Source organism: Ptychodera flava, chromosome 3 (assembly GCF_041260155.1).
Source record: "Ptychodera flava strain L36383 chromosome 3, AS_Pfla_20210202, whole genome shotgun sequence".
Lineage (NCBI taxonomy): Eukaryota > Metazoa > Hemichordata > Enteropneusta > Ptychoderidae > Ptychodera > Ptychodera flava.
Window position 1 is genome coordinate 17,439,963 of NC_091930.1, and position 26,184 is coordinate 17,466,146.

The 26,184-nt window shown below is 37.8% G+C and overlaps 1 protein-coding gene and 1 long non-coding RNA gene across 4 annotated transcripts in view; both read right to left on the reverse strand.

Moving 5' to 3' along the window:
* LOC139129659 (uncharacterized) overlaps positions 1-19,495 on the reverse strand; it is a 152,134-nt gene extending 132,639 nt beyond the window's left edge. For 2 of the 3 annotated variants that reach the window (XR_011551637.1, XR_011551636.1), the window contains exons 1-6: positions 19,421-19,495; positions 13,607-13,778; positions 10,247-11,510; positions 9,864-9,956; positions 8,984-9,370; positions 7,255-7,803 (exon numbers count right to left, since the gene is read on the reverse strand). Coding sequence is in view for 1 of the 3 variants with exons in the window: in XM_070695332.1 (XP_070551433.1) it covers positions 7,255-7,803; positions 8,984-9,370; positions 9,864-9,956; positions 10,247-11,510; positions 13,607-13,756 (2,443 nt within the window). In the remaining 2 variants the exon portion in view is untranslated. Of the gene's footprint in view, positions 1-7,254; positions 7,804-8,983; positions 9,371-9,863; positions 9,957-10,246; positions 11,511-13,606; positions 13,779-19,275 lie in introns of all 3 variants that reach the window. The other variant, XM_070695332.1, reaches the window with a different exon arrangement.
* LOC139129666 (uncharacterized) overlaps positions 1-26,184 on the reverse strand; it is a 396,232-nt gene that overhangs the window by 52,644 nt on the left and 317,404 nt on the right. The window lies entirely within an intron of this gene.

The window sequence follows — 26,184 nt, forward strand, 5'->3', positions numbered from 1 at the left end:
ACAAACTTTAATGATAAGAAAGCTAGGAGGAAGGCTTTTACATGAAGTGTACTGAAATGATCTTGTGAAATAGAAATATGTTGAAAAGAGTTCCTCAGTTATGTCTTGAATTAATAAATGTGATTTCAAATGTATGGTGTATTTTTACATTGTAATATGTTTATGGGTGAGTTTGGTTTGTGAGCTGTTGTGTTGTATATATGTGGGACTCAAAAAAATTTTAGGGACCCCCACATTTTCACCAGTGGTGGGTCCTAGGGACCGATCAATTCCCAACTCTCTCTCTCTCTCTCTCTCTCTCTCTCTCTCTCTCTCTCTCTCTCTCTCTCTCTCTCTATATATATATATATATATATATATATATATATATATATATTATATAATATACATACATACATATACATACATACACACACACACACACTGTGGAACAGTAAACACAGGGAAAACCTGACACAAATCTGAGACAATCAGACTGTTTGTGAACATACATCTAATGACAATCACATTTCAAAATTGATATATTTACTGAGACCAGCAAAAACTGCAAATTTACATGAAATAATTTCTTCACTGCACATGTTCACATTATATTCTGCAAATCTAACAAACTGAATGTGTGCTCAGTAATCAAGCAATCACACGACCCAGTTAATATGTACATGCATGTAGTGCAATGCAAGAAAACAATAGTTTTTAACTGCATTGAACAATGGACTTTAAAAGCTGGAGGGATGTTATTAAAAACAGAGGATTTACATGAACTGAAATCCAAGTCAGTGTATTATCTTGGTCACAACACATTTCAAACAATGCCTGTGTTACAATGTACTTTACCTAGTGAAATACAGATTATTTGCTGTTGCCTGCATATGCTGTCACCAGCAAGGTTATTTTTGAAAATTCAATTTATGTCTGCAGTGCATGGATCAACCATAATTGCTAACTATACATGTAAAGGAACAGCTTATGATTCAACATTATTAAGGAGGGGAACAAGCAAAAATATTTCATTGACAGGAAAAAATGAATGCTGAAAAACAAATTATGCAATTACCGCCCTTTAAGGTAGTATGTGTCTTGAAAGTAAAAGACTTGAACTTTTGTTCAAACTTTCCTGAATTAAAATTTCAAACATTCTCTTATCAAATCAAAAATGAAAATCTTGGGTCACCGTGCAAGTTTGAAATTAACGAAATAAATAATACCACATTTTACGATATTTGAAATTCAAAATGGCCAGCATTCCTGTGTTAACTCTCCGGGAAAAAATTACATTCGGATTTTTGAAAAACTAAGATGCTGAAAGTTTTTGTTTCTCCAAGAGTTTTTACATGAGCCCCCAAAAGTGGTAGATCAGAAAAAAAGTGTAAAAATTTGAGCATGACTATGTGTCCCCAGAGCATGTTCTACCTTAAATTCAGAACAACAATTAAAATTGGGCTGAGCAGTGTTACACAGAAAATGGACAAAATACAGTCTTTAATAGTTAGAGTATGTTTAGCAAATCATTTTTAACTACTATAAACTATAGTCTATAGAAGCTATTTGGATGGGTATCTGCCTGGCATCCGTCGTCAGTCTGTATGTCTGTATGTATGTATGTCTGTATGTATGTATGCATGTATGTATGTATGTATGTATGTATGTATGTATGTATGTATGTATGTATGTATGTATGTACCTACATACGTACATAGGTATGTATGTTTGTATGTGTGTATGTACGTATGTATGTATGTATGTATGTATGTATGTATGTATGTATGTATGTATGTATGTATGTATGTATGTATGTATGTATGTATGTATGCATGCATGCAAGCATGCATGCATGCATGCATGTATGTATGTATGTATGTATGTATGTATGTATGTATGTATGTATGTATGTATGTATGTATGTATGTATGTATGTATGTAAATACGTATGTATGTATATATGTATGTATGTATGTATGTATGTACGTACCTACGTACGTTCATATGTATGTATGTATGTATGTATGTATGTATGTATGTATGTATGTCTGTATGCATGCATGCATGTATGTATGTATGTATGTATGTATGTATGTACGTACGTATACCCGTTTGTGAGGATGTCCGTCCACTAAAATATTTTGAGAAACACAGCACTTACAGACTTTATACTTGTTGTGTAAAAGTTTGTTTTTGTCTTTTTTTTGATATTGTTGAAAATATGCAAATCAGCTCAAAAAAGCTGTTTTTGGCAAAAGATCTTCTTCATAACTGCTGCTCAGACAGCTTTGATATTTGGTCAACAAGTTGCCAGAGATGACCTAACTCAGATTTGTTCAAATTGTGATGAAATATGCAAATTTGAATTTGTAAGGCAGTTCTTGTCATTTTTTGTCAAACAATCTTTAAAGATTGTCTTCACAACTGCTGGTCAGACAGCTTTAATATTTGGAAATTAAATCCCTGGGAATGACCTATCTCAGATTTGTTCAAATTGTGTAGAAATATGGAAATTTGTATTTTTAGTGTAAACACGTGAGCTAATGTCGCAGCAATGTCTGTCTGTCTGTCTGTCTGTGTGCTTGATATCTCAAAAACGGCTCATCTGATCAGAATCAAATCTGGTACATAGACTTAGTTTGCAAATGGCAAGAACTGATTAGTTTTTGGTGGGTGTGGTATGCTTACTTTTGCCTGCATAATTAATGATTTTAGAAAAACAGATATACATTGAGAACGACTGCACACAATTTGATGAGATTTGCTACAAATGTTGATCACATCAAGATATATCAGGTGTGAAAGTTATTAAGGGGTGACATGAAAGGTAGTTCTAATTTGCATATTTAATGAACTTTCCTAATTAGGGATATTTATCTGAATTTACTATCAAAATTGACGAAACTTGGTATCTGAATTGACTTGACCAAAATTGATGAAACTTGCAACATATATTGAAGATATTATGATACAACATTCTTGAAAGTCATTAAGCATTTTTACTTCATCCAACTCCTAATTTGCATATTTGATGAACTTTCTTTATTAGGGATATATATTTGAATTGACATGACCAAAGTTGATGAAACTTGCTATGTACATTAAAGATACTATGATCTAACATTTTTGACAGGTATTAAGCATGATTACTTTATTAAGTTCCTTATTTGCAATTTTAATGAACTTTCCTAATTAGAGATATATATCTGAATTGACTAGACCAAAGTGGTAAATATTAATTGTTAATTATGTTGATCATAACACTTTCAATGAAGTTGAAAACATGTGGCAAAGGTTCAAATTTACACATAACTGCAATATATAATGAAACACATCAGCATTTTCAGTTCATATCTGATTAAGGCATTTTTGTCATTTTGGTCGAAATTTTGTTTCACAAAAACCACTTGTCTTATAGCTTTGATATTTGGTATACAGCTTCATAGGGATGATCAAAATGTGATATATATTCAATTTATGAAGAAATCTACAATTTTGTATTTTGGGGCAATTTTTGTTATCATTGTCTAGTTGTCGGATAGCTTTAATATTTGGTACACAGATTCCTGCGGATTATTCTAAAGCTGCAATAGCTACTAATGTGTAATAAACCGATCTAAAAATATCTTCAGTTTTCCATGAGTTTTCTTTGAATAAGACCCACTAAAGAGTGAAAAAGTGGCATGTAAATTCAAACGTTTTAACATCACTTTAGATTTCCCGCGATTTTCAAAAACTAATTGTCTGACAGAGAAAGTAAAGACTACAACAACAAAATGTTGGCAATCGTGTGTTGTGCATTCAAGTAAATTGCATCATGCTTGTTTCTTTTATGATAACGATGTGTATGTGCTGGAAATACTGCATCTTTTGTACTTTTCTGTAGGGTGGCATATTATGAGTGTGTAACCGGTTTATTATTTAATCTGTTGATTATTTAATCTGTTGAAACGCGTAGGCATGGTCCAAATCAGCAGTGATAATTCTATACATGTCCTTCAGTTAGCACATTTACACGAACCAACTGTGGTTTGAAAATAAAATCATGAAAATAATGCTTAAAATGTGCAGCTATTTGGGCTTTAATATGATGTATTGAGATTGTGATTAAATCAGCAATTTTGTATTTTGGTTTCTAGGGTTTATCTTAGTGTGATATATTGAAATTTTGATGAAATCTTCAGTTTTGTATTTTTGCAGCTATTTTTGCCATTTTTGGTCAGGCCATCCCGAAATGAGCTATCGAAGATATCAACCTTCTTCATCAACATGTGTCACAAATAGTTATTCTCTACATAACACCGCGGAGCTCTATCGGCTGTTAGCTCGTTTGTTTCTGCTATACCACTGGTCAGACAGCTTTGATATTTGGTAAACAGGTCCCTTAGGATGACCTTAGTGACATAATTTCATACAGTCTGGAAATGCTTAATTTTGTATTTTGGGGGCAATTTTTGCCAATTTTGGTAAAAAGTCTTCTCAAATATTGCTTGTCTGATAGCTTTGCAGTTGGGTATACAAGTCTGTATGGACAACCTAAGCCATATACTTTGTTCACACCTTGCAAGACATTTAAAAAAAATTGTTAAAGTAAATTATTCATATTTGGTATCAATTTATAGTGAAATTTGATCAAGGAAATAAATCTGAGGCTATTTTTTATATAGTGGACCAACTAAAGCAAATATTTCACGGATGAAACCCAAAACTGATGAATTTCATATGGCAAGATGCACCCTTGCAAAGTGTAAAAATCATCATGAAATATTGAGTTCATATGAAAAACATGATAAAATCCTGATCCTTTTCTGTTTTCTCTATGAGAATTCAGTATAAGAAAGCAACGTGCACTAATATTTGTCAATGCATTGATACCATATTTTAGAAAGAGAAAAATGACAAGATATTGTTCGTTCTGATTGATGCAACTACATACTTTCCTTCCTGTCACAGGTTTTCAAATAAAAGGTGTTTTCACATGACTAAAATCACAGTTAACAAAATGCTGTTTTTGTCATTATTAGCTGTGCTTTTATAGTTTCAACGATAAAAGAATAAGTCCTCTCAGACACTGTGTACATCAGATTTGGCTACAACTTATAGAAATAGCTCTGTGGGGCTTCTCAAGAGATGTAATTGGATGGCTTGCAACAGTCTAAATACCCACTTAAGTTTTTGAGTACTGCTATTTTGTCATTGACATCCATTTACGTACAATAGTTCTGGACATCTGGTTATACATAGAAAGTGTGGAATACATTCACAGCTCATTCAAAATACTGTATTCAAACTTTAAAATTGACACTTTGAAATTTCCATATTACAACTGTTATGTCAACAATTTAAAAAACCCACAGAACAACTGTTTAAATCTATCTATCTACACACACACACACACACACACACACACACACACACACACACACACACACACACACATATATATATATATATATATATATATATTATATATATATATATATATATTTATCACATGAACTGGCCCGAATTCCCACCTGTGTGACGTAGAACAGGACGGATAAGAAATCCGAATTACCCCTGTTGTACGTCATCAACCGGAACTTTTTTCTTTCATGGTACCGTTGTCATCATACGTCGCGATACGAACAGATTTGTTGTGATCGATGCCGTGCTAGCTCGCAGGTTATTTTTACAAAAAGGTGACCCGATAAATCCAGACATGGAAACATAGAAGGCATATTTGTCCAACGAAATTTCAAGTCGCTAAAACAATAGCTTTTCCGAGAATCGAATGGAGATACCGACGATCGTTATTTTATTAGGTCAGTATTATAACGTCTCGGCTCCAGTCGAGTCGTGTGGACGTCGTACCAGGCGATCCCTTGGCGATAAAACCGAAACCTACACCTCAAACTGAATAAATGAGTACAGTATAATCTACGGGAAAGCAACATAGGAGGCACAAGCCTAAAGTCATTCGACTAACAACGATCAATCAGATCAATTTCCTTAATCACACAAAAACTCCGTAAAGTCTCGCTCGGAATCAAACTTGCAGCGCGGTATAATGCTGTGACGACATAAGCTGTCGAGCTGTGTGCAGCGCTGTGGAATCCCATGTACTTCCTGTACTTCGAAAGTTGACTCAGACAACACTCAAAACAGAGTTTCCGTCAACAAAATTAGGATGTATCCATGGACGAGATATGTGTCAATGCAAACATCAAAGTTCGTAAGACGAAAACATTGATGACCGAGATCGGGATTGACGAGTTGACACCGGCACGGCAGAGACCGGTGACGGCAACGTTGCGGGCACCTACGTACTACATGCAATGAGTGTGTCATCGAACGGAATCTTTCGCGCTCGCAAAGGTCGTAAACTTGTGTGATATTTTGAAAGCAACGGCATCTCTGGGAATGAGAATTACTGTTTGGATCGTGTCGTCTCATTTACTTCATAAATATAATTGTAAATATTCAAAGTAACTCTGAATACTATGGTTATCCGTCGCTAGCACGGTGAAAGCTATGTCCGCCGATGGCCAACTTGTCTTGGCATCGATACAGCGCGAGACAATGATTGACACGTTCACGTGACCGAATCCGTACGTCTGGTTGGTGGAGATACCCTGTAATGTAGCAAATTTCAGCTTGATGGGATTTATGAATGAAAGTATCTCCTGGGTGACGGGCCGCTTTACTCTTTAAATGAAAGTAATCCGCGTAAGTAAAACACAAATCGCGACGAAATTCATGCAATTTGTTACGATAATTTTGATCCAACTACGTCAAAAGAAAAATAAGAAGACTGTTCATGTGATAAATATATAATCCCATGATATTTTTCTCTGTTTGACGTCATCGTATACTCGTGTTTTTCGCGGAGACGCACAACTTCTCGAAGTTGTACGGCTCCGCGAAAAACACTCGTATACGATGACGTCAAACAGAGTAAAATACCATGGGATTATATATATAAATATATATATATATATATATATATATATATATATATATATATATATATATATATATATATATATATATATATATATATTACACGGGTTTTTGCCTTCATCTCAGGGGAGTCACCCTGTTTTCGAAAGTTAGAATAGGGGTCAGCCACTTTTGATATCCGCAAAAAACTTATCCACTGCTTCCACCCCTTGTTGAAGCAACTGATCAGTCCCATAAATAAGATGAAATCGTGAGTAATGTTCATTTTTTTGTGAAATATTTATAAATTACATTAATATGGTGGTATGACAAATTAGGTAAATAACTCACCTCGATGAACTCGTTCTAAATCACTCTGTAACCAATCGATGACTACATTCCTGGCTTCACTCTTTTCCTTCAGAGGTGTAACCTGATCAGTGATGTGTTCCCTCTGCGTCAGCAGTTTCTGGCCGGCTTCGTGTAGGACAGCTTTTTGCTGTATTGAGTGTTTGCTTGAGTGTATTTTCAGATGTACGAAGTCGGAGATTGTTTCATTCATAGTTTCACTTATAGAAGTGACTGCAGCATTTAAAGTCGAGTCGACTCTGTCCCTTTTACTGAAGGATTCCCGCAGTTTTCCTCTATGCACATGGACATCCAGTCGTACTTGGTTGCGTTTTGTTGCAAAAGTCATTCTATGGTGATGTAATTCGGGAATTTGAAGGTCATCTCTACACAGTAATCCGGAGTGGTTTTGACCGTGGCGTATTTGTATTTGTGAAAGTACAAGATTTAGACAGTCCACAGTATGGTTTCGGTCAACATTCCTAGGTTGTCCACATGTGAGTTCAGTTATTGCGGCAACACTGCGTCGACGGAGTGGGCTTGTCTTGGAACCTATTGAGGAATGTGTAGAGAACACAGTAAAAATCTAACACCAGAATATATATCGGAGTCAGGAAAGGATCAAATCAAACGCGACCAAAACCTAAATACACAAAACAAACATAGCCCAAAACTGACCCTGCTATAACTCTCTTGACAGAGCTGACTCGATCAACACACAGACGTGCACTGCAACAGAAATATGATATTAGGGGTGATAATTATAGGGCATACAAACAAGCTGTGGTGAGTTTTTCTTGACCGCAGTTTGAAGACAATACATTTCATTAATATTTCTATGTCAGACTTGGAATCAATTACTTGCGGTGATTGTGTTGCAAAATGTTTTTATCCACAGAACTTTCGACGTTTGATGCAGCTCGTTTCACTTGAAAGTAAAATGTCGTTAAATTTTCAAAAAAATATTTGTTCAAGAATAGATACTTTTCTATGGAAACAGTCGGTAACCATTTCATTGAAATTCTTCCATCTCTTAAATAAAATTTTCATAGAGTGAAAATGCGGTGTGAAAATTATTATTTGACAAATTGACAAGGCAATGTCGAAATAGTGCATTTTTCGATTTTTTTCAAAATGACGGACAACTCAAATTTTGGGCTTGGTTGGTAATTCAGTCGCTCAGATTTGTTTGCAATAAATAAGGGCTTGTCCTCATGGCTTCGGGCATTGGCCTGTTCCCCTACCGCCTAGTCGTTGTCGGTCGCCCGGCATCTGAGAGATCCATGGAGCATGCAGGTTTACGAATTAATCTGCTCGGTGTACGGTAACATGCCCGATAAGCCTCGCTATAAAATAAGGCTCACTACTTGTTTTACACAGAGATCTGTGTTAGTGTCTTTTTATTGCATAATAAGGCTTTTTGTAGTTTGAAAACGGCGAAAGTGTTAGCTGTGGAGAGAATACCTCCGTGTGTACTATTAGCACTGTTGATATTTACGCCGAACTTCCAGTGGATTGGGTGATACATGTGTGTGGGCCAATAAAATAAAAAAAATCTGAATGCTTTTATATTTTAGAAATACATGTGTTTGTCCCTGTTTTTTTTTTATTGCCAACTTTTATTATTCAGAGTTGATAATTGGTAATAACTTCCAACAACGAGCTTATTAAATTACGGTTTCTTACTATATGATCCACATCAAACTCAACACATTGTAAAGGGAGTCATTACCTGTCAATAGCGGTATTTCCCTCTTACAGAGTAAATACTCCTGTACTGGAATGTAGATATCAAGGGTTAGGTAGTGAGCTTGAATCTTGCTGAGTAGTGTTGGTGTGATGATTGTAGAATGGATGGTTTTGTCCAGTCGTCCACTGATATACTCACTCCACAGGGCTTCCAGTGCTTCTAATGATCCACAGTTCGTCACGTATCGTAGACAGCCTTCTTTAACTTTCTCCACGTCGACATCTTTGTGTGTATCGCCCAGAACTTTACCTGTCCCTTCGGTTACGGGTCTGCTGCCCTCGATTTTATGAAATCTTTCATTAACTACTGCCATAGACGAACCTTCAACTGCACTACCGTAAGAGGTTTCAACTTGAACCTCAAGGGAACCTAAAGGCAAGAGAAAGTCCCATGATCCATTTAATTCTAGGATGGCGTGAACTCACTGCCTTAACATTGTTTACTATAAGGTAAATTAAAATTAGCCCAGGGCAAGTAACATCTTGAGATGCACATTGTATCTATGTTTTGCTATACTCTTATACTTGTTAATCTTGCTAAAATTGATTAAAAATCACGTGTTTGCAAGTCGTTGCACTTTTAATACATTATTCTATTGGTCAAATTTGAGAAGTTTAACGTAAAAGTAACCTTAAGACGGATAGTTGTTGTTACAGAGACGCCTTTTTCATTACCATGGCTGTATCAAAGATTTTATGGTGAACGGCTGCCTCTAAAATTTGAACTTAAAAGGCATATTTTGTGTTGTGATTTTCAAATACATCTGTTTGGTTTAATAACGACCTTTCGTCCTCTCTGGTTCAGTATTTTTACACAAAAATATTACCAAAGGCATCGTCACTTTGTTTTCATATGAACTTACCGGGTTTTCTACTTTGTCTAGGCGAACTTTGATCAGCTACAATAGCTTGCATCGAAGTGGATGGAAAAGTGCTTGTCCTTGTGGTATCGGTATCTATATATTACAGAAATCGAAACACAGACAGGAATGAAGACTGAGCACTAAAAATCACAGAGTGAACTTTATCAAAGAAATCTTGTAATTACAATTACGCAGCGTCACTTTGTTCATTCGCCATCTTGACAAACGTGCATTTGTCATGTTTTGCACGGGGCGTGCATTACGAGTGCGTAGACACAGTGCATTTGTTCTTCAAGCTAGTAGACCAGAAAATCTTTATTGCTAATATGATTATTCGCAACTGTGTCTGTGTATGAGCCTATTTAGAAAGGAGATGTTCATACCTTTTCTGGATAGATGGCCGGTTGATTCTTCCGGCAGCTGGGCGCATTGTTGAATATAATCGAACAATTGTGAGTTCGTTCTCTGTACTTCTTTCATCACCTTATTCTTCATGATATCTCTGACCCGGGAGGCATAATTCAGATGCGTTGCATAGTTTTTAATGACATCGACTATTTTTTCCTTCAACTCGTCTGATTTGCCGCTCATGTCAACAACCATGTTGTGACGAAAATCAGAAAAATATTTCTCAATGAAATAGTCGCTTTCTGACGCTAAGGGAACAATGATTGGTTTACCCCTGGCTATTGTTGTCAGAGTAACATTTAAAGAATTTATCGAAAGCGGTGGTAGTATGACTAGGTGTGAAAAATTAATTTGGCTCGAAAAATTTTCCTTAGTAAAGCCGTCGCAAAGAACCCTTAGTTTACGGTGGGGTTTTAAACGCTCACTGACTGTTTCGTCATCATATTTTTTCATACACATAATTTTCCACTTCGGTGGTTCTTCTTTGCCGAAATTGTCGTAGCTTTCTGCCACTAAATTCATGGAATATGGAAGTATATCATAGTGTGCAATCTCGGATGCATAAGAGTTTTCGATTGGAGTCAAAATTTGGAAATTGCGTGTATGTGGTATCTTCTCAGTGGTCTGAATTTCGAAATGATAGATATCTGGCAGTGGTAACAGCAGTATATGCATGTTCAATTTTGTGCCGAATCTGTCGTCGAAATATTCAAACGTTTTTCGACCAATTGACAATACTAAGTCAGCGTTTTGGTTTTGATGATCCAACCATTTGTAATTCGAGTCAGTGAATTCTTTATCGTATGTAAACATGTTGTTTGGTACTTCTTCCTCACACCATACATTGACATGGCAATATTTAGCATCAGATAGCAGAGTTTCTTTAATATCGATAGCGATCGACGCCGAAACTAGTCCGAACCCGAAAACAAACTTCAGTTTTTCAATTTTGTTCAAATGTGGGAAGAAAGTGTCATGGGCTACCAGCCAGAGATAATTCGGTCGTAATTCTTCATATTTGAGTTTTCTCGTAGGAAAAATTAAATTCACTCCAAGACGTTCAGCTTCACGGATTGTTTTATCGTTGGCTTCTAAAATTGTACAGTAAATTACTATCCCCCATGTTTTTAGTAGTCCGATAATTAGATACAACGCAGCTGCAATGCCACCATGGATCGGAGAGCCCCATCTGTCTATTACAAGAAGCGCTGCCGGGCGGATTATGTCTGTAGCCATTCTCTATGTGGCAAAACAGAAGTTGTAAATTAAGACATCAGAATAGAATGTTTCCAAATAAGTAAGTACCAATAGTGTGCGTGAAATACACAATTACTATTTTGTTTATTGTGTCGAAACTTAAATCAGAAAAAAATGGTTCGGAAAAAGGATATAAGTTTGTATCATGGGGGTATACCTCCTGGTTAACATGATAGTTTGATATGAATTATTTGATATTGAAGCAGTATCATGTATGGTTGTTGCCATTTTCACGTCACCTTAGCCAAATCGTACACTAGTTTTAGTATCATTCTAACGAGGTTTCTTGTCATATTTTCCTGTTGATCAGTGAGAAAGACCATCAATAAAAATTAATTGCAAAAATGTCCTTGAGCTGTTCGTGCATTTACCCAAAGGCCAATATTATATGGTATAATAATATAGCATGGAGATATATTGTCTGGTTTACATAATGATTTAATATTTAAGCAGTATCATGTATGTTTATTGCCATTTTACTTCAACCATATCATACACCAGTTATACCTATCATGCTACTGAGGTTTCTTTTCTTTTCTTTTCCTTTTTTTGCTGTTGATCAGTGACAAATTTAGGTGGACACCATCAATAAAATTACATGCAGAAATGCCTTTGAAACTGTAACTCATTTACGTTTACATTGACAGTTATAAAAAGGCGGCAAATATTATCATACGTGGGCGTCAATTATTTTGGTTTTATTTGCCAACATTTATCTACAACTGTGCACTTAGGTACAAGTACTGAAGCATGTTTGAAGTAAGGGTTATGCGAACATGATTTATAGAGCAAAATTGAACGATACGAATTACTTCTACAGCTGTACATGGAAATTGTATTCGGTGGGTCAGGTACGTCGATACCTCATTCTGATCAAATGAGAGCGCAAGTCGTGGAAATACTAGCCAAGACCCTATTCGTCGCTTAGGGCCTCCGTGCCTTTCGAGTTGCATGAAAATCTTTCGATTGCGCCTCTCTATATCGGCGTCTCCACTATTTATCGTCTGCATAATTTCCACTGCTATAGCCAAGTACGCAACAATGCTCAGTCCCAGGCGCTGATGGACTCTGTCACTCAAATTTTGATTATGCTTCCGCCTAAAACTGCTTAGAAAAACGGATTTACAGGCCGCAACGGAAACAAAACTTGATATAGTGTGAACCTCTTCGCAGGCGAGTATACTCTCAATTTTGATACAATCCGCTCCATAGAGTACCCGCTTAGTGACTTTTGCTACATGCCTCACACCGTACAAAAATATTGTGTACGTCCGACTTTACAGGAGATTATTGCCTAATTATATCAAAGCTATGCTATATCGTCACTTTAAGCTACTAAGTTTATACATTAGTAAATTATATAAGTCGGTTACTACATTACATATAAGATATTCACCTATTACCGATATTGAATCGTAGGTGTCGTATATCCAATGATAGCCTGAGATTAGTATACGAAAACATGGTAAAGAGTGCACGAGGATATCAACATAGGCATCTTCATTAGAGAAATTAGAGAAGAAGTTCCGCTCTACTATGTATGATAAAGCAAATATCGCCTGACGACCTTTTGGCGTAAAATTGACTGGTCGTTACGAATTTTGTTCATTTCGGTTTGGCTCCAATGTGGTGTGAAATTTAAGACGTTCATCATTTACGCTGTGAAAACTACAAGTCCGGGAAAGTGTCAAAAGTAAATGCACAGAGACTCCTGTTCGTATGCCTCTCGAAAGCAGACACAATTCACTGAACGGACGTACATTGTACTTCTTTGGTGCGAGTCTGGTGACAATTTACCTATATAAGGCTGCTTCGACTCATTCATCGGAGTAAAGCAGATTGCCTGTACAATAAAATAAACAAGCCGCACTAAAAATGAATTTTATGTGTCAGTTTTGTAATGTCATAGCCAGTTTTGGTAGAGTCAGCCAATATAACTCATATTTCATAATCATTACATAATTCTAAAGACTAAGGTACCATTATGCTGAAAGGGTGCGCTTCTTCGCCAACTACTTACACGTTATTTCATAATATATCAGTTAATTGTTTTCTCACAAGTAAAACGTCAAACTTACTTGCACTTTCTGCTGCACACCAACCTCCCGGTGTTTATCGTGACCTTTCGTATTACTCTCATCGTCACTATCTCTGCCATTTTCGTACTTTCTCTTTCTGCTCTCTCTTTCACCTGCATAGCCACTTCCACTTGCTACGCCTTCCGCCATAGTGTAACAGAGGCAAGCAGGCCTAAACAGTAAGTGTAAGAATAATATTAACCTGGTACATTATCAATTGTGTTGTAGCACAGCTGATGGGAAATCAAGATTAGCAATAAACACTGAATAAACTTTTCTTGAGAAAACAGATCTACTATAGTAATTCCTTGACATGAAAAGATAGTATTGACAAAAGAGATTCCTGAAACTTCCATCCGTTAGCTGTACAGAACAAACGTTATTGGTAATACTTTTTCTATACAAAACTACTATAACCTGACTGTATAGTCTTGACAATTTCCTTTAGTACTGCAAAAAGTTTAAACGTATCGTACCAATGTTCAGGTTCGATACTTTCCTTAACTAGTGTTTGGCGCAAAACCACTATCCTAAAGAATATTAGACACTATTTGAGACTCAACATTTTGTAGGAACTGATCACATCCTAAACATGGGATATAACAAGTCGATCAATATCCATTTTAAAATCACATCTGTTATTGCATATGCAGTTGGATTATAACCTTAAGTGCATCAGCTCCATATTCCTTCTAAGAATACCTAATATATATCAAAACTGTAGAGTAATTTTTAAAACAATGATGATATCCTTCAAAATGTCTGTGATTTTCTCTATATGCCTTTGGGATTTTTTGTTATGCACAATTGAATGTATCAGACTAAGGTTCAAGGAATAGAAGTTGTCGCGCCATATGATTTGAATGGAGAAAAAATTGCAGACATGGATTTGAATGATATTACCAATTCTTGTCAATGCACAAATTCAAAAGGAAATCTTGCGGCGTGTTCGCTAAATCAATTTTTGGAAGGTTCAGCAAAAACACTTTTTACGTGACTATTATGCAAATCTAAATAATGACTGTGTACTGTGCACTATACAAAGACGTTCTCAGCCGTATGAAAACGAAAATGCAAACGTGTTTAGCGACATAAAATGACATATTTGGATCATACAGCACAATTCAATGATGAGATGGACGAGCATTTGCTGGCAGGCTAAGGTTGAGGGTAAAAAAAACAATTCAAGTGTAATTATTTTCAAACTGAGAATTGATCATTGAAACGATATTGTCTGACACCAAGACGGCAAACATACGGGTTATCTCTCTGGTCATTAACCTAAACCCTTGCATGTTCAGTGATCAGTACCTAGCGACTACTTTGAGATTTAAGATTTTCAAATCTAATCGAACAAGCTGCAATGGAAAGAAACCAGTTGTGCACAATATGATCAAAATTTAACCTGTTTTGGATGTCTCGACAATTGTTTTCCATATAAACAAGGCACACACAAATGTGACGCCTATATAGAATCTCACAGCCCTTTACCCTTACTTTACACAGGTTTAGTCGTAGAAGATAGTATATATAACACATGTTGGTTATGTCAAGAAGAATTTTGAAATTTAGGGGGCCCAAGCCCACTTAGGCATGGGTCCCCATTGTTATTGCTCGACTTTCACTTCTTCTTCTACCATTTCTTTGTAAACCTAGACCTCTTAAATCTCTGTACCCTAACTGCTCTAAATTCAAGGGCTTACAGGGTCATAGACACTTGTGCATAAATAATTTTAAAGTCCACCTGGTCACATGACCTGTCGGTCATTGCTACTTTAGGGACCCAAGCCCACTTGGGCGTGAGTACCTCTTGTTATTGCTAAACTACTTCTTCTTATTCTGCCATTTCTTTATCAACATAGAACTCCATGACTGCATATGTAAGTAAATTTCTCAAACTTGCAGGCCTTATAGGATCATATCGCTACTTTTGCACAATTATCTTTGAATTCCACATGGTCACATGACCTGGCGGCCATTTTGCATTATGTGAAATCAGCAAATGTCTTCTTCTCAAAAATCACAGGGCAAATCTACTTCAATGTCTTGTGTAGAATGCTTGCTCACTGACAACTAAACATTGCTGATAAAGTCGTGAGCGGCCACACGACCTTAGCCGCTATATTAGATTTTCGTAAATTTCAATTTAATAAATAAAAATCTTCTTCTCCATAATCATCATGCCATCTGAACTGAACTTTTACTCATATCATCATAAGTATGTGCATTTTGTTAGATAAATTCAACAAAATAAAGATTTTTCTTGCATATAAAAACACTTATTTATAAACATTATTTCCCTTGCTTATTCTGGCAACCGTTGCGAGCGCTCGGGCCCCGCCGATGCTGCTTGCAGCTTTAATTATAAGTATTATTTACGAAGTGTTTGGTTTACTGACCACGAAAGTTTGATTCTTCGCTAAGATTACATTAATTATATAGCTTTCCCATATGAATCCCCTATGTGATACAAAATCCTAGCTCTTGACGTGTAAAACGACATATAAAATTAAGGCCAGAGAAAAAAAATCTTGTTCATCAGATTTTTTGGACCAAGTCCCAGGAGCGGCGAGCGAAATTTTTTTTAATTTTTTTTAGGCCGAAGGTAAACGCGGTTCTCTGGCATTTTTGCACAGATGCAGACAAGGCAAGATAATTGTTTACCTTTTTACCAGAAATATCTCAGATAAGAAACACTGATATTGGTAACTAAATTCAATACTATATTTCCCAACAATAACATAGGCCATTACATTCACAGTTAGTGTTTGCACAACATATTCTGAGTATTTCAACATTCTCTCAGAATAAAACTGAAATGTACAGCAAATCACTGAAATCCAACAATTCAGTATTGTCTTTTAATATTGTCCTGGTGGGACTAGCATTTGAGTACTTTGGCCCCATGTTTTGGCCTCTTTACCACTGTCTCTACACATTTTACACAATGGTCTAACAACACTGTACTGTGATCGGAGTTATATAGTCATCATTCAGATCGTACTTTAACATCGACGCAACCATGTGTTTTTTTCATTGCCGCAAATTTTTATACTTTCGATGCAATTTTCATTCAATCGGATGCACCGTCCATCTGCTGTCACGATCTTGTTGAACAAATCGCCGAACGTAATATCAGGACAAACACTGAATAGCGTCTTTGGAACTAACTGTTGGCCATCACGTCGAATGTTGGCGATCAAATTAATACTCATAATGTGACATGTACTAACCTTTACAAAACGAGGAAATTTCTGGCCAAATCGACCCACTTTGCGTCGTGATTCGCCAAATTCAGACGTCACAAAACGTGTTGGGGGTCAACTAAGTCCAAACACGTCGTCGGAAGTCTCATTCAAAATCCCGTGCCCGCGAAAACCCGACAAAGTGTAGGGCGCCACCAGCGGCAGTACTAAAAAATATTTGTAATGCGGAAGTAAGAATTTGCCGCGATCAAAAAAAAAATCCAAACATGCCAAAGTAGAAGCGGCGATTCCGATGAACAATTTATTTTTTCTTCCTGGCCTAAAAGAATTTGACACGTGTCCTGATAATAGCCTCTGTATAAATATCTCGAAATGATTGAGAATTTCTGCTGTTGATAAATCAATGATTTTTAAAGGCGATACTTCCTAAGCTTATACTGTACGTTCAGAGTGTACCCTTTGAACATAAAACCAATCTTACCATGTACAGCTGATGAGAAAAGCACGTAACCATTAAGCTCACTGCGTATGACATCTTTTCATTTCTGACAAGTTACGCTTTGCTAAGCACGTATTGATTTATTGGCCTAGGCAACCGTGTACAGTCAGTGACTGAACTATTGTCTAATGACCTGAATTGACCTAGGGTATAAATAAAAGATGTAACCTAGCCAAGGTTACATGTCGTGTCAACCAAGCCTACTGAAGACAACCACACCTGTGTCTGTTAACGTGTTCGTATATGTATCGAGTTCTATCGAAGCATTGGTTGCTAAACGCAAACTTCAACTTGTAAACTAACGGATTATTGATCCCTCATCAAAAGTGATTTCATTATTGTGAGCATGATCGCAGTAATTGGACATAATTATCAAGCTGTGTGTGCACTTGTCAGCCACGGTCACTTCTGACCGACATTACAGACGGAATCAATGTTTTTGTTTCCGTGAGAAGTGATTTTCCATTCACTTTATACACGTGCAACCTTCCACCATTCAAGTGTTTACCTTTGTGTGGGCTTGCACGTTCACCAGTCTCAGGCCTAGGTAAGAAATATTAGCAAAGCGTACGGTCCATATCGTCAGGATGGAATTCTAGATAGCTAAGCTACGAAGTCCCACCTATGAGATGTAAAACACAGATAGTTGATGACAAAAGCTAGATTGTCAAGACGCAATTTTGACGATTTTTCCCGTCATACATGCCGTTTCAACATGGCGGCCTAGGATAACGTCGATGCGAAGGCAGCAGTCGTGGTAAGTTTTTACCGTTATTTTTAGTTTTGAAGTGAGAAATCGTGAAAAAATGTATCGCCTTCCGGGTCAAATATCATGGAAAATGCCCTCGTGAAGTATTTTAGTCGAACGTTTGGTATTTTTAGAGAAGATAGATGTTAATTGCGGACTGCTGTGGGTCTACCAGCAGATCTGTGCGATTTTGCAAATACTAATAGGAAATAGAGCAAACTTTGCATGAGTACCATTTAATAAGCTAGACCTGCACATACGGTAATCTCAAAGATCAGATGGTAGAAGTCGCATGTTGTATACGACCAAGTCAACGAGTTGAGATCTTAAATTGAACTGCACTGCACCATACCGTGTACCATACTTGTACTGATACGCACGTGGTTTTCTATGGATATCGCACAGATCTGCTTAGCAGACCCACAGCAGTCCGCAATTAACATCTATCTTATCTAAAAATACCAAACGTTTGACAAAAATACTTCACGAGGGCATTTTCCATGATATTTGGCCCGGAAGGCGATACATTTTTTCACGATTTCTCACTTCAAAACTAAAAATAACGGTAAAAACTTACCACGACTGCTGCCTTCGCATCGACGTTATCCTAGGCCGCCATGTTGAAACGGCATGTATGACGGGAAAAATCGTCAAAATTGCGTCTTGACAACCTAGCTTTTGTCATCAACTATCTGTGTTTTACATCTCATAGGTGGGACTTCGTAGCTTAGCTATCTAGAATTCCATCCTGACGATATGGACCGTACGCTTTGCTAATATTTCTTACCTAGGCCTGAGTCTGTTGAAAAGTATTGACTGTATAATCGAGTTTCTCAGCATCAACCGACTACTGAAAACAGCAATACTTCTATGGGAAAGGCATACATCTTTTTCAGACCCTTATGTTACCGGACAAAAATACTATCCTGTTTTAATTTAAAAGTTAAGGAAATTACTTCTGCAAACGACAATGAATTGATGAATGTTTAGGTCACTCTGCTAAAATCTTATTCTATTCATCAAACCTTTGCCACGTCACGTTAGTGTCTTTATCAGCGAAGTCAAAAAGTACGATCGACAAAATTTTTTTTGACAGGCTTATGTTCAGTAGTAGATTGAATTCACTGTTGCATAGCATGGTTGGCAATATACAATGTAATTTATCTAACACTGCAATGGCGTCAGAGACCCAGATGTTGCAACACCTACGTGTGACCTCGCTGGGCGTTTGTCCGATGCCCGATCACTTTCCAGTTATCAGTAGCCGGCCAATCTCTGGAGACTCGTCATAGCTACTTGTCCTGAGCCACAAGTATTAACACACACGATTCAAAATATGTGGAAGAAAGTCAGTTTCTTACCAAATGACGGAACACTTTCGTAGCTAGTAACTTGATTGCGTAGTCACGAGGCACCTACGCTCTTACGAGCTATTCAGAAATGCGGAACGCGGAGAGCATTTCTTACATGCTTTGATATGCAAACATTCATTGTCTGTTTAGGAAAGTGTTTACAGTCAGCGGCTTTACAAATATCTGATGACCTCAAGTGACATCAGGGACAATAAACATTCTAACCTAAGCAAGATTAGATGTCGTGTCAACCAAGGCTAATAAAGATAGGCCATTAGGCGCAGTTGTTGTGTTCTTTCTTGTGGAACTCTGGGACTCTGTTGAATCATCAGGTTCTTAGCCTTTGTGATCGTAGTGTGGGACAAAGGTATTAGGCTTCGACTGCATATGTAAACCGAAAGTCATGTCCGAGCGATGTTATGACTAAATCACAGTCCCTCTACCAGACACTGTGCTTGAACAGTACCATTGGTACGGTCCAAGACTGTGAACTGTGTCCCAACCGCTTCTGTCAAGGCTTACCAATATAGCTCGAAAGCAGATTATCAAAAATTTCATATTCAGAGCCTCTCACACATACATGAGTGCAATGATGTCATTTTACTTTACACAGAGGCATTTGTCATTGAACAGATGCGCTGATTAATTTTTTGCGAATGAATTTAACTGTGAGACGGGCATTTTGCTAAATGATTTTCATATCTGGAGCCATGAACACGATTGGAACTAATTTCGGAGAATTGGATGTTCATATTTTTCAAATTTCTCAAAAGAGTGGGTGTCATATAGATGAACGTTGCAATATTACAAATTACGCATAAAACAATGAATTGCTTGTCTGGAAAAGCAGATGAGCTTACATTTGCAGATTAAACAGATATTGGTTCATTATCCAAGTATCCAAAATTAGTTCCAATCGCATTCATGGTGGAAATTATTTGGAGCATGATGCATATGTGGAAAATGTGTGAGTATTGTACTGGGACATGATGTTACGCCATACAGTAACGTGATACTTCAGATATTGCCTCATAACAAGTTTTGTCAGCTCCGCTGTCAGCGACGCGGAGCTGATCAAATAGCTGGATTTTCCGTCGTCGTCTGTCCGTCCGTATGCCCATCGGTAGTCCGTCAACCATTGCCTTCTTTTCTAAAATTGCATGCCAGATTGCTTTGAAATTTGATATGCAGTTCACTTGGGGTGACTCAAGTGTGTTGACATCGTGCTGAAGTTAGCATATTTGTGTTCAGGGGCATTTTTGCTATTTTCTGTCAAAAATCATCTTACAGCTAGCTCGATTGCTTTGAAATTTGATATGCAGTTCACCTAAGTTGATGTCAGTAAGGTTTCTTAAAGTTGTGGTGAAATATGGAAATTTGTATTTTTAAGGTAATTTTTGTCATTTCTTGTCAAAAAATCAAAGTTTAAAAGTCCTCTTCAAAACTGCAGGTGAGACAGCTTTGATATTTGGAATATAGGTCCTCGGGATGACTTATTTCAGATTTGTTTAAATTGTGAAGAAATATGCAAATTTGCATTTACTTTTGCCAAAAATTTGGCAAAAAATTGATGAAACCGAAGTTGCTTGTCTGGCAACTTTGATAATTGGTATAGGGGTCCATAGGGATGATCACAATGTAATATATTCAACTTACAATTAAATCTACAATTTTGTATTGTTGAGCAATGTTTGCAATTTTTGTTCAATTTTTTTTTCTAAAAGTACTTGTTTGATAGTTTTGATATTTGGTATAAAGGTTCCTAAAGATAAACTAATGTGAAGTATGGAAATTATGATGAAATCTGCAATTTGTATTTTGTGTAATTTTTGCCTTTTCGGCAAAAAATGTGTTCCTCAAAGCCTGCTCTGCATATAGCTTTGATAATTGGTATACAGGTTTCCAGGGGTCATTTTAATATTATATATTGAAATCATGATGAAATCTTCATTTTTGTATTTATTTGGCACATTTTGCCATGTTTGGTCCAAAAAATTGTGATAATATGTTCAACTTGTGATGAAATCTTCAATTGTGTATTTTACAGCTATTTTTTATATATTTTGTCAGGTCATCCTGAAATGAGCTATAATCAAAGATTTCCACAGGTGTCCAAAATACATGTAGCTATTCTCTACATAACACAGTGGAGCTTTACCGGGCGTTAGCTCGCTTGTTGGAAGTCATTTTTTACCAAATGATGGAACACTGTGATAGTCAGCGACCTAATTGCATAGATATGGGGCACCTACGCCTATGAATCCTATCCAGAATGGCGGAACGCGAAAAGCATTTCTGACATTCTTTGATATGCAAACATTGTTTGTCTGCCTAGGAAGGTGTTCACAGTCAGTGGCTGTGCCAGTATCTGATGACCTCAAATGACTCTAGGGACAATAAAAATTTACACCTAGGCAAGGTTACATGTCGTGTCTAGCAAGCCTAATAAAGATAGGACATTAAGCGTACTTATTGTTTTCTTACTTATGGTTGAATCAAGACTTTGTGATCGTAGTATGGGGACATAGGTATTGAGCTGTCAGTGAATATGTACGCCGAAAGTCGTGTCCGAGCAGTGGTACACTGTCCCCGCACCAGGTACTGTGCTTGCAACGGTCCAACACTCCTTTGAACAGTGTCCGAACTGCTTTCGTCAAGGCTGGTCAATATAACGTGAAAGCAGATTATCAAAAGTTTCATATTCAGAGTCTCTTTTGAAATAATCAAGGTTAACTGGATTTATTAAATTCATATTCAACGGCGTTTTTTCCTAAAATTGATGTATTATTCAAACCAATATCATAACAGCAGCTGGCAATGTGAATGCCCGTTACTAATGACTAATGTTGACCTATGACGTCACATTCTAACCTCGGGATATCAACAAAAACACTTGTTCTCGGTTTATACTTTGTTTAGTAAGCAAAATGCAGCACCGAAATCAAACCAACTCTCCAGCAATATTTTTTCCACACTTTAATAGCTGTAAACGTGTTTTGTTGAGATCCCGATGTTAAAATGTGACGTCATAGGTCAACGGTTTAATATCCATGATGGCGGATTTTCCACGGCAGCCGCCCGATGAAATACGAAAAAGTCATTAAACGGAGAGGAAAATGGACATCTACTTAGGCATCCTCCTATAGATAGGCGCTCGATGCACCCCCACTCCGAATTGTGATGTTTTTTGTTATTTTTTCTGGAGAATTGCAAGAAAAATGCTCACTTTCCCCCAGCACGATTTTCAGCGCGAACTGCTGTGCACTTTTCCAATTGACTGAACCTTACCACCAACTCCCCACACAACCAGCCAGGTAGTGGCAGGGCTACGGAACCGCAGCAACTTGTACGTTTGAATGATGTGCACTTGACTTCAACATGTAGGAGGAAATTGGTGTGCAAGTTTTGGCTACTAGCTTCCACGCCATAGTTTTGGCTGCTAAGGTTTGGCTGCTAGCTTCAGTACAAACCTTTGCAAAGTTACGTTACAGTGTCTGTATCAGCAAGATCAAATGATACGATCGACAAGAGTTTCTTAAACCGGTGTGCGGGATATAAAAGGCCCCCTACCTCATTGGAAATTCATCATGGTGCTTGAGTGACAACTTGCAACAGCTAGGCAGGCCGCTCCGCGAAAATCACCGAAAATGAGTCTCAAGCAAACCTTACTGACATTGTAACAGCTCCTACTGTACTGTAAACATAATGGCCACAAAATGATAAACCAGACATAGCGTAATTCTTCGACATGGCGACGATTTTTAGGGAAAATCAATGTCAGGACAGTCAGACGCGTTCGCTAAAAACGGTCGTTACCAGTTTCAAACAGCTGTCAGTCACTGAGGGACGCGCAAAGCTGCAAATGCGCAAACATTTGTTGTGCACACAAGATCGATTACAAAAGTAAACCAAGAGCGTATCTGCCGAGACAGCTCGGGCCATACCTTAGCGAAGAAAGTCGTAGTAGCACTAGTACTGGGCTGCAAATGCATTTGCGGTCTTGTTTTAGAGTCGAAGATGTAGCAATGAATGTTCAACTTGTTTTTGCAGTGCCTACGACGTTGTGTGTTCGTAGTGTTGGTTATACGGTAGCTCTACATGGCAGGGCTGTTTGTTACCGGCGTTATACGGCCTGTGGTGGGAGGCCGTATCACGCCGGTAACACACAGCCCTGCCATGCAGAGCTAGTTATACGGAGGCCGTGTACCCAACGCCGGGCGCCGGGCACACAGTGTCGTACGCGGGCCGGGCTGGGTGAAGGGAACCAGGAGGCGCAGCGCTTGGAACACGATCTAAATCGACACAATCAATATACGGTAGTTCCCTTTCTTGAAAAATTGGTGGCCCTGAAAAGGGCCGTTTGGTTTGTGTGTGCATTTGGATTACACACGCTATGAACTTATGCCATCTACATCCACCGATGGCCACTGTATGGCTGGTTAGGCAGGTTTGGATACAGTGACCGCACTTGTTTCAACACGCAATCGGGCATTACTTGCCGTTTCGTGACGACAACCCCAACTGCCTGCATCAGCTCAGCTTTTTTGGACAAGTATCGCTCGTTTTTCCAAGCGCCTCTTCTGTCCAACATTGTCCATTACTTCTTGTAAATGCGCTTCCTGACGCCGGCATTCAGGACGCTTGGTCTCTGACCCTCCCCAAGCCACTCTTGCCAGGATGTCGTGACGCAAGGCTGACACAGACAGGACTCACATTCGCTGCAGTTAGAGTCCCTTGGGACTGCTACTACATCGGTTGTAATGCCACTGTCATTCAGAAGACTGTCGGCGACGATGTTGTCATGGCAATTGCCCTCGAACTCTTCTTGAAGCTCCCAACCGTAATGGGCGAACAAACCACGAATAGCGTGTTCTTGTCAGAGTTTACTTTCAGGTGCATCGAACGAGACATGTTGAACACTCGAATTCGGAGACTCTACTGAGTCATGATCGTAATAAAATTGTATTAGCAGTAGAAATGCCAGACATATAGGCGACATAATTATGAATATTCATATACCCTAAGTACTAACGAGACAAGTTCTAGTTCACCAAAGTTGGGAAAGCCTGATTGATTACCCGACAAGTCTAAAAGCAAAGGAAACAATGGGAAACAGACACCTCGACCGTATCCTGTGTAGGTAACCCGCCAAAAAGTCCCTGGTGACGTCTTGGACGGCAAAAGCGATACGATTGTCGAAGTCTATGGTGCATGGTGACGAGAAGACATATAAAACTGTAAACACATTTCGTAATTTCATTTTTTATCCTACCGAAACGTTCCTGCAATTGAAAAGAGTTGAAATTATCTCAGAGATATCGTCTCCGAAACAAGTAAAATTGTCTCATTGCGTAAGCCCTTAGTTGTTCTACTTTCAAACTGCGGTGGAACAAGAGTACATGTAGGTACTCGACTTCAACGCATCTTTCGGATTAGGAATTTTCACGTAAAGTTCTGGACGACCACTTTGTGTCTTTTTATTGCTAGTACTTGTTTGAAATTTCTTATGATTACGGTGACAGGTTTTCCAACGGCATAACTAAAATTCTAATTGTGACGCCAAGGCCCAATGACATTTCCAATGAGGCTGTACAGAGTCTACGTCATCGTTCTTCACGAATATGCAAATATAAATATTAATCCGCAGTTTTAGATTACGCTTGTGAAAATTACGTATGCAAAGATGATGGAAGTACTTCTTAGTAGGCGACTGCTAGTGTAACAGTGAATACTAAAAGGCATGTTCACGACTCAGAGTACAAGCTGCAAAAACAGCCATGTATATGCAACATTGATAAAATTTGTTTGCACCAAGCAGCAGTGTCCGATGTCGCGGGCGTATAGCTATATTTAGTAACAAACCTGTAACCGTGAACTGCTCTATTACTACCTCCATGATTAGGCCAACATCGACACTTGCAGCCTATAATAATTGGTGCGAATTGTAGTGTTTCTAAGATTACCATTTGGTCTAGGACATTGATATGCTGCAGGTTTTATACACATTTTCAAAGTCTTCCTTCGCCTATAAATATCACAACTAGCCATTACCCTTTTCGATCTGTCACGTACGAAGACTTTTTGAACGCTATCGACACGTACTTGAAAGGTAGAAAAACTAAATATGACCAACAATCGTGATTCGATTGCTGTAACAGGCAGATAAAAAAGAGGAACAGGTAGATGTTCTTGTTCAAAATTTGTCCAAATTCATCATAAAAGCACAGCAGCCCCTCTAGGGACCGTGATAAAAGCTGTAAAATATAAACATACCAAGTATTTCGATAAATACCACGCTACAAAGCAAAGTACAGAGTGACACATCAAGATGCTGAAGCTTAGAAGATCCCATGCTCTCCTATATTTGTATATCGCTACGAGTATGGACGTACCACAAACAATCTATTCCCGCAAAGAGAAACAGTGAGACGGAGTATGGACGTACATCAGATCTGTGGTACGTTCGAGGACGGAGTCATTTGAAGGGTTATGCGACCAGTTGAAACAAAATAAATTGGCATATTGGTGAGCGATATTTTAAATTGAGATAGCTTTTTTAGGGTGGGTTGTGCCAAAAGAAAACATTTTCTTATCATGTAGCATATTTGGGATTAATTTTACAAGTCACATTTGCACTGTAAAGGTTAGATATATGCATAATAAACTAGTGCCATTGTGAGAATGCTAGTGTTATTTTGAAGGTCATATTTCCATAACAAACCATCGCATTCGTAAGCGTCGTACTATAAGTCTTTGCCAATGTGAAGGTCACA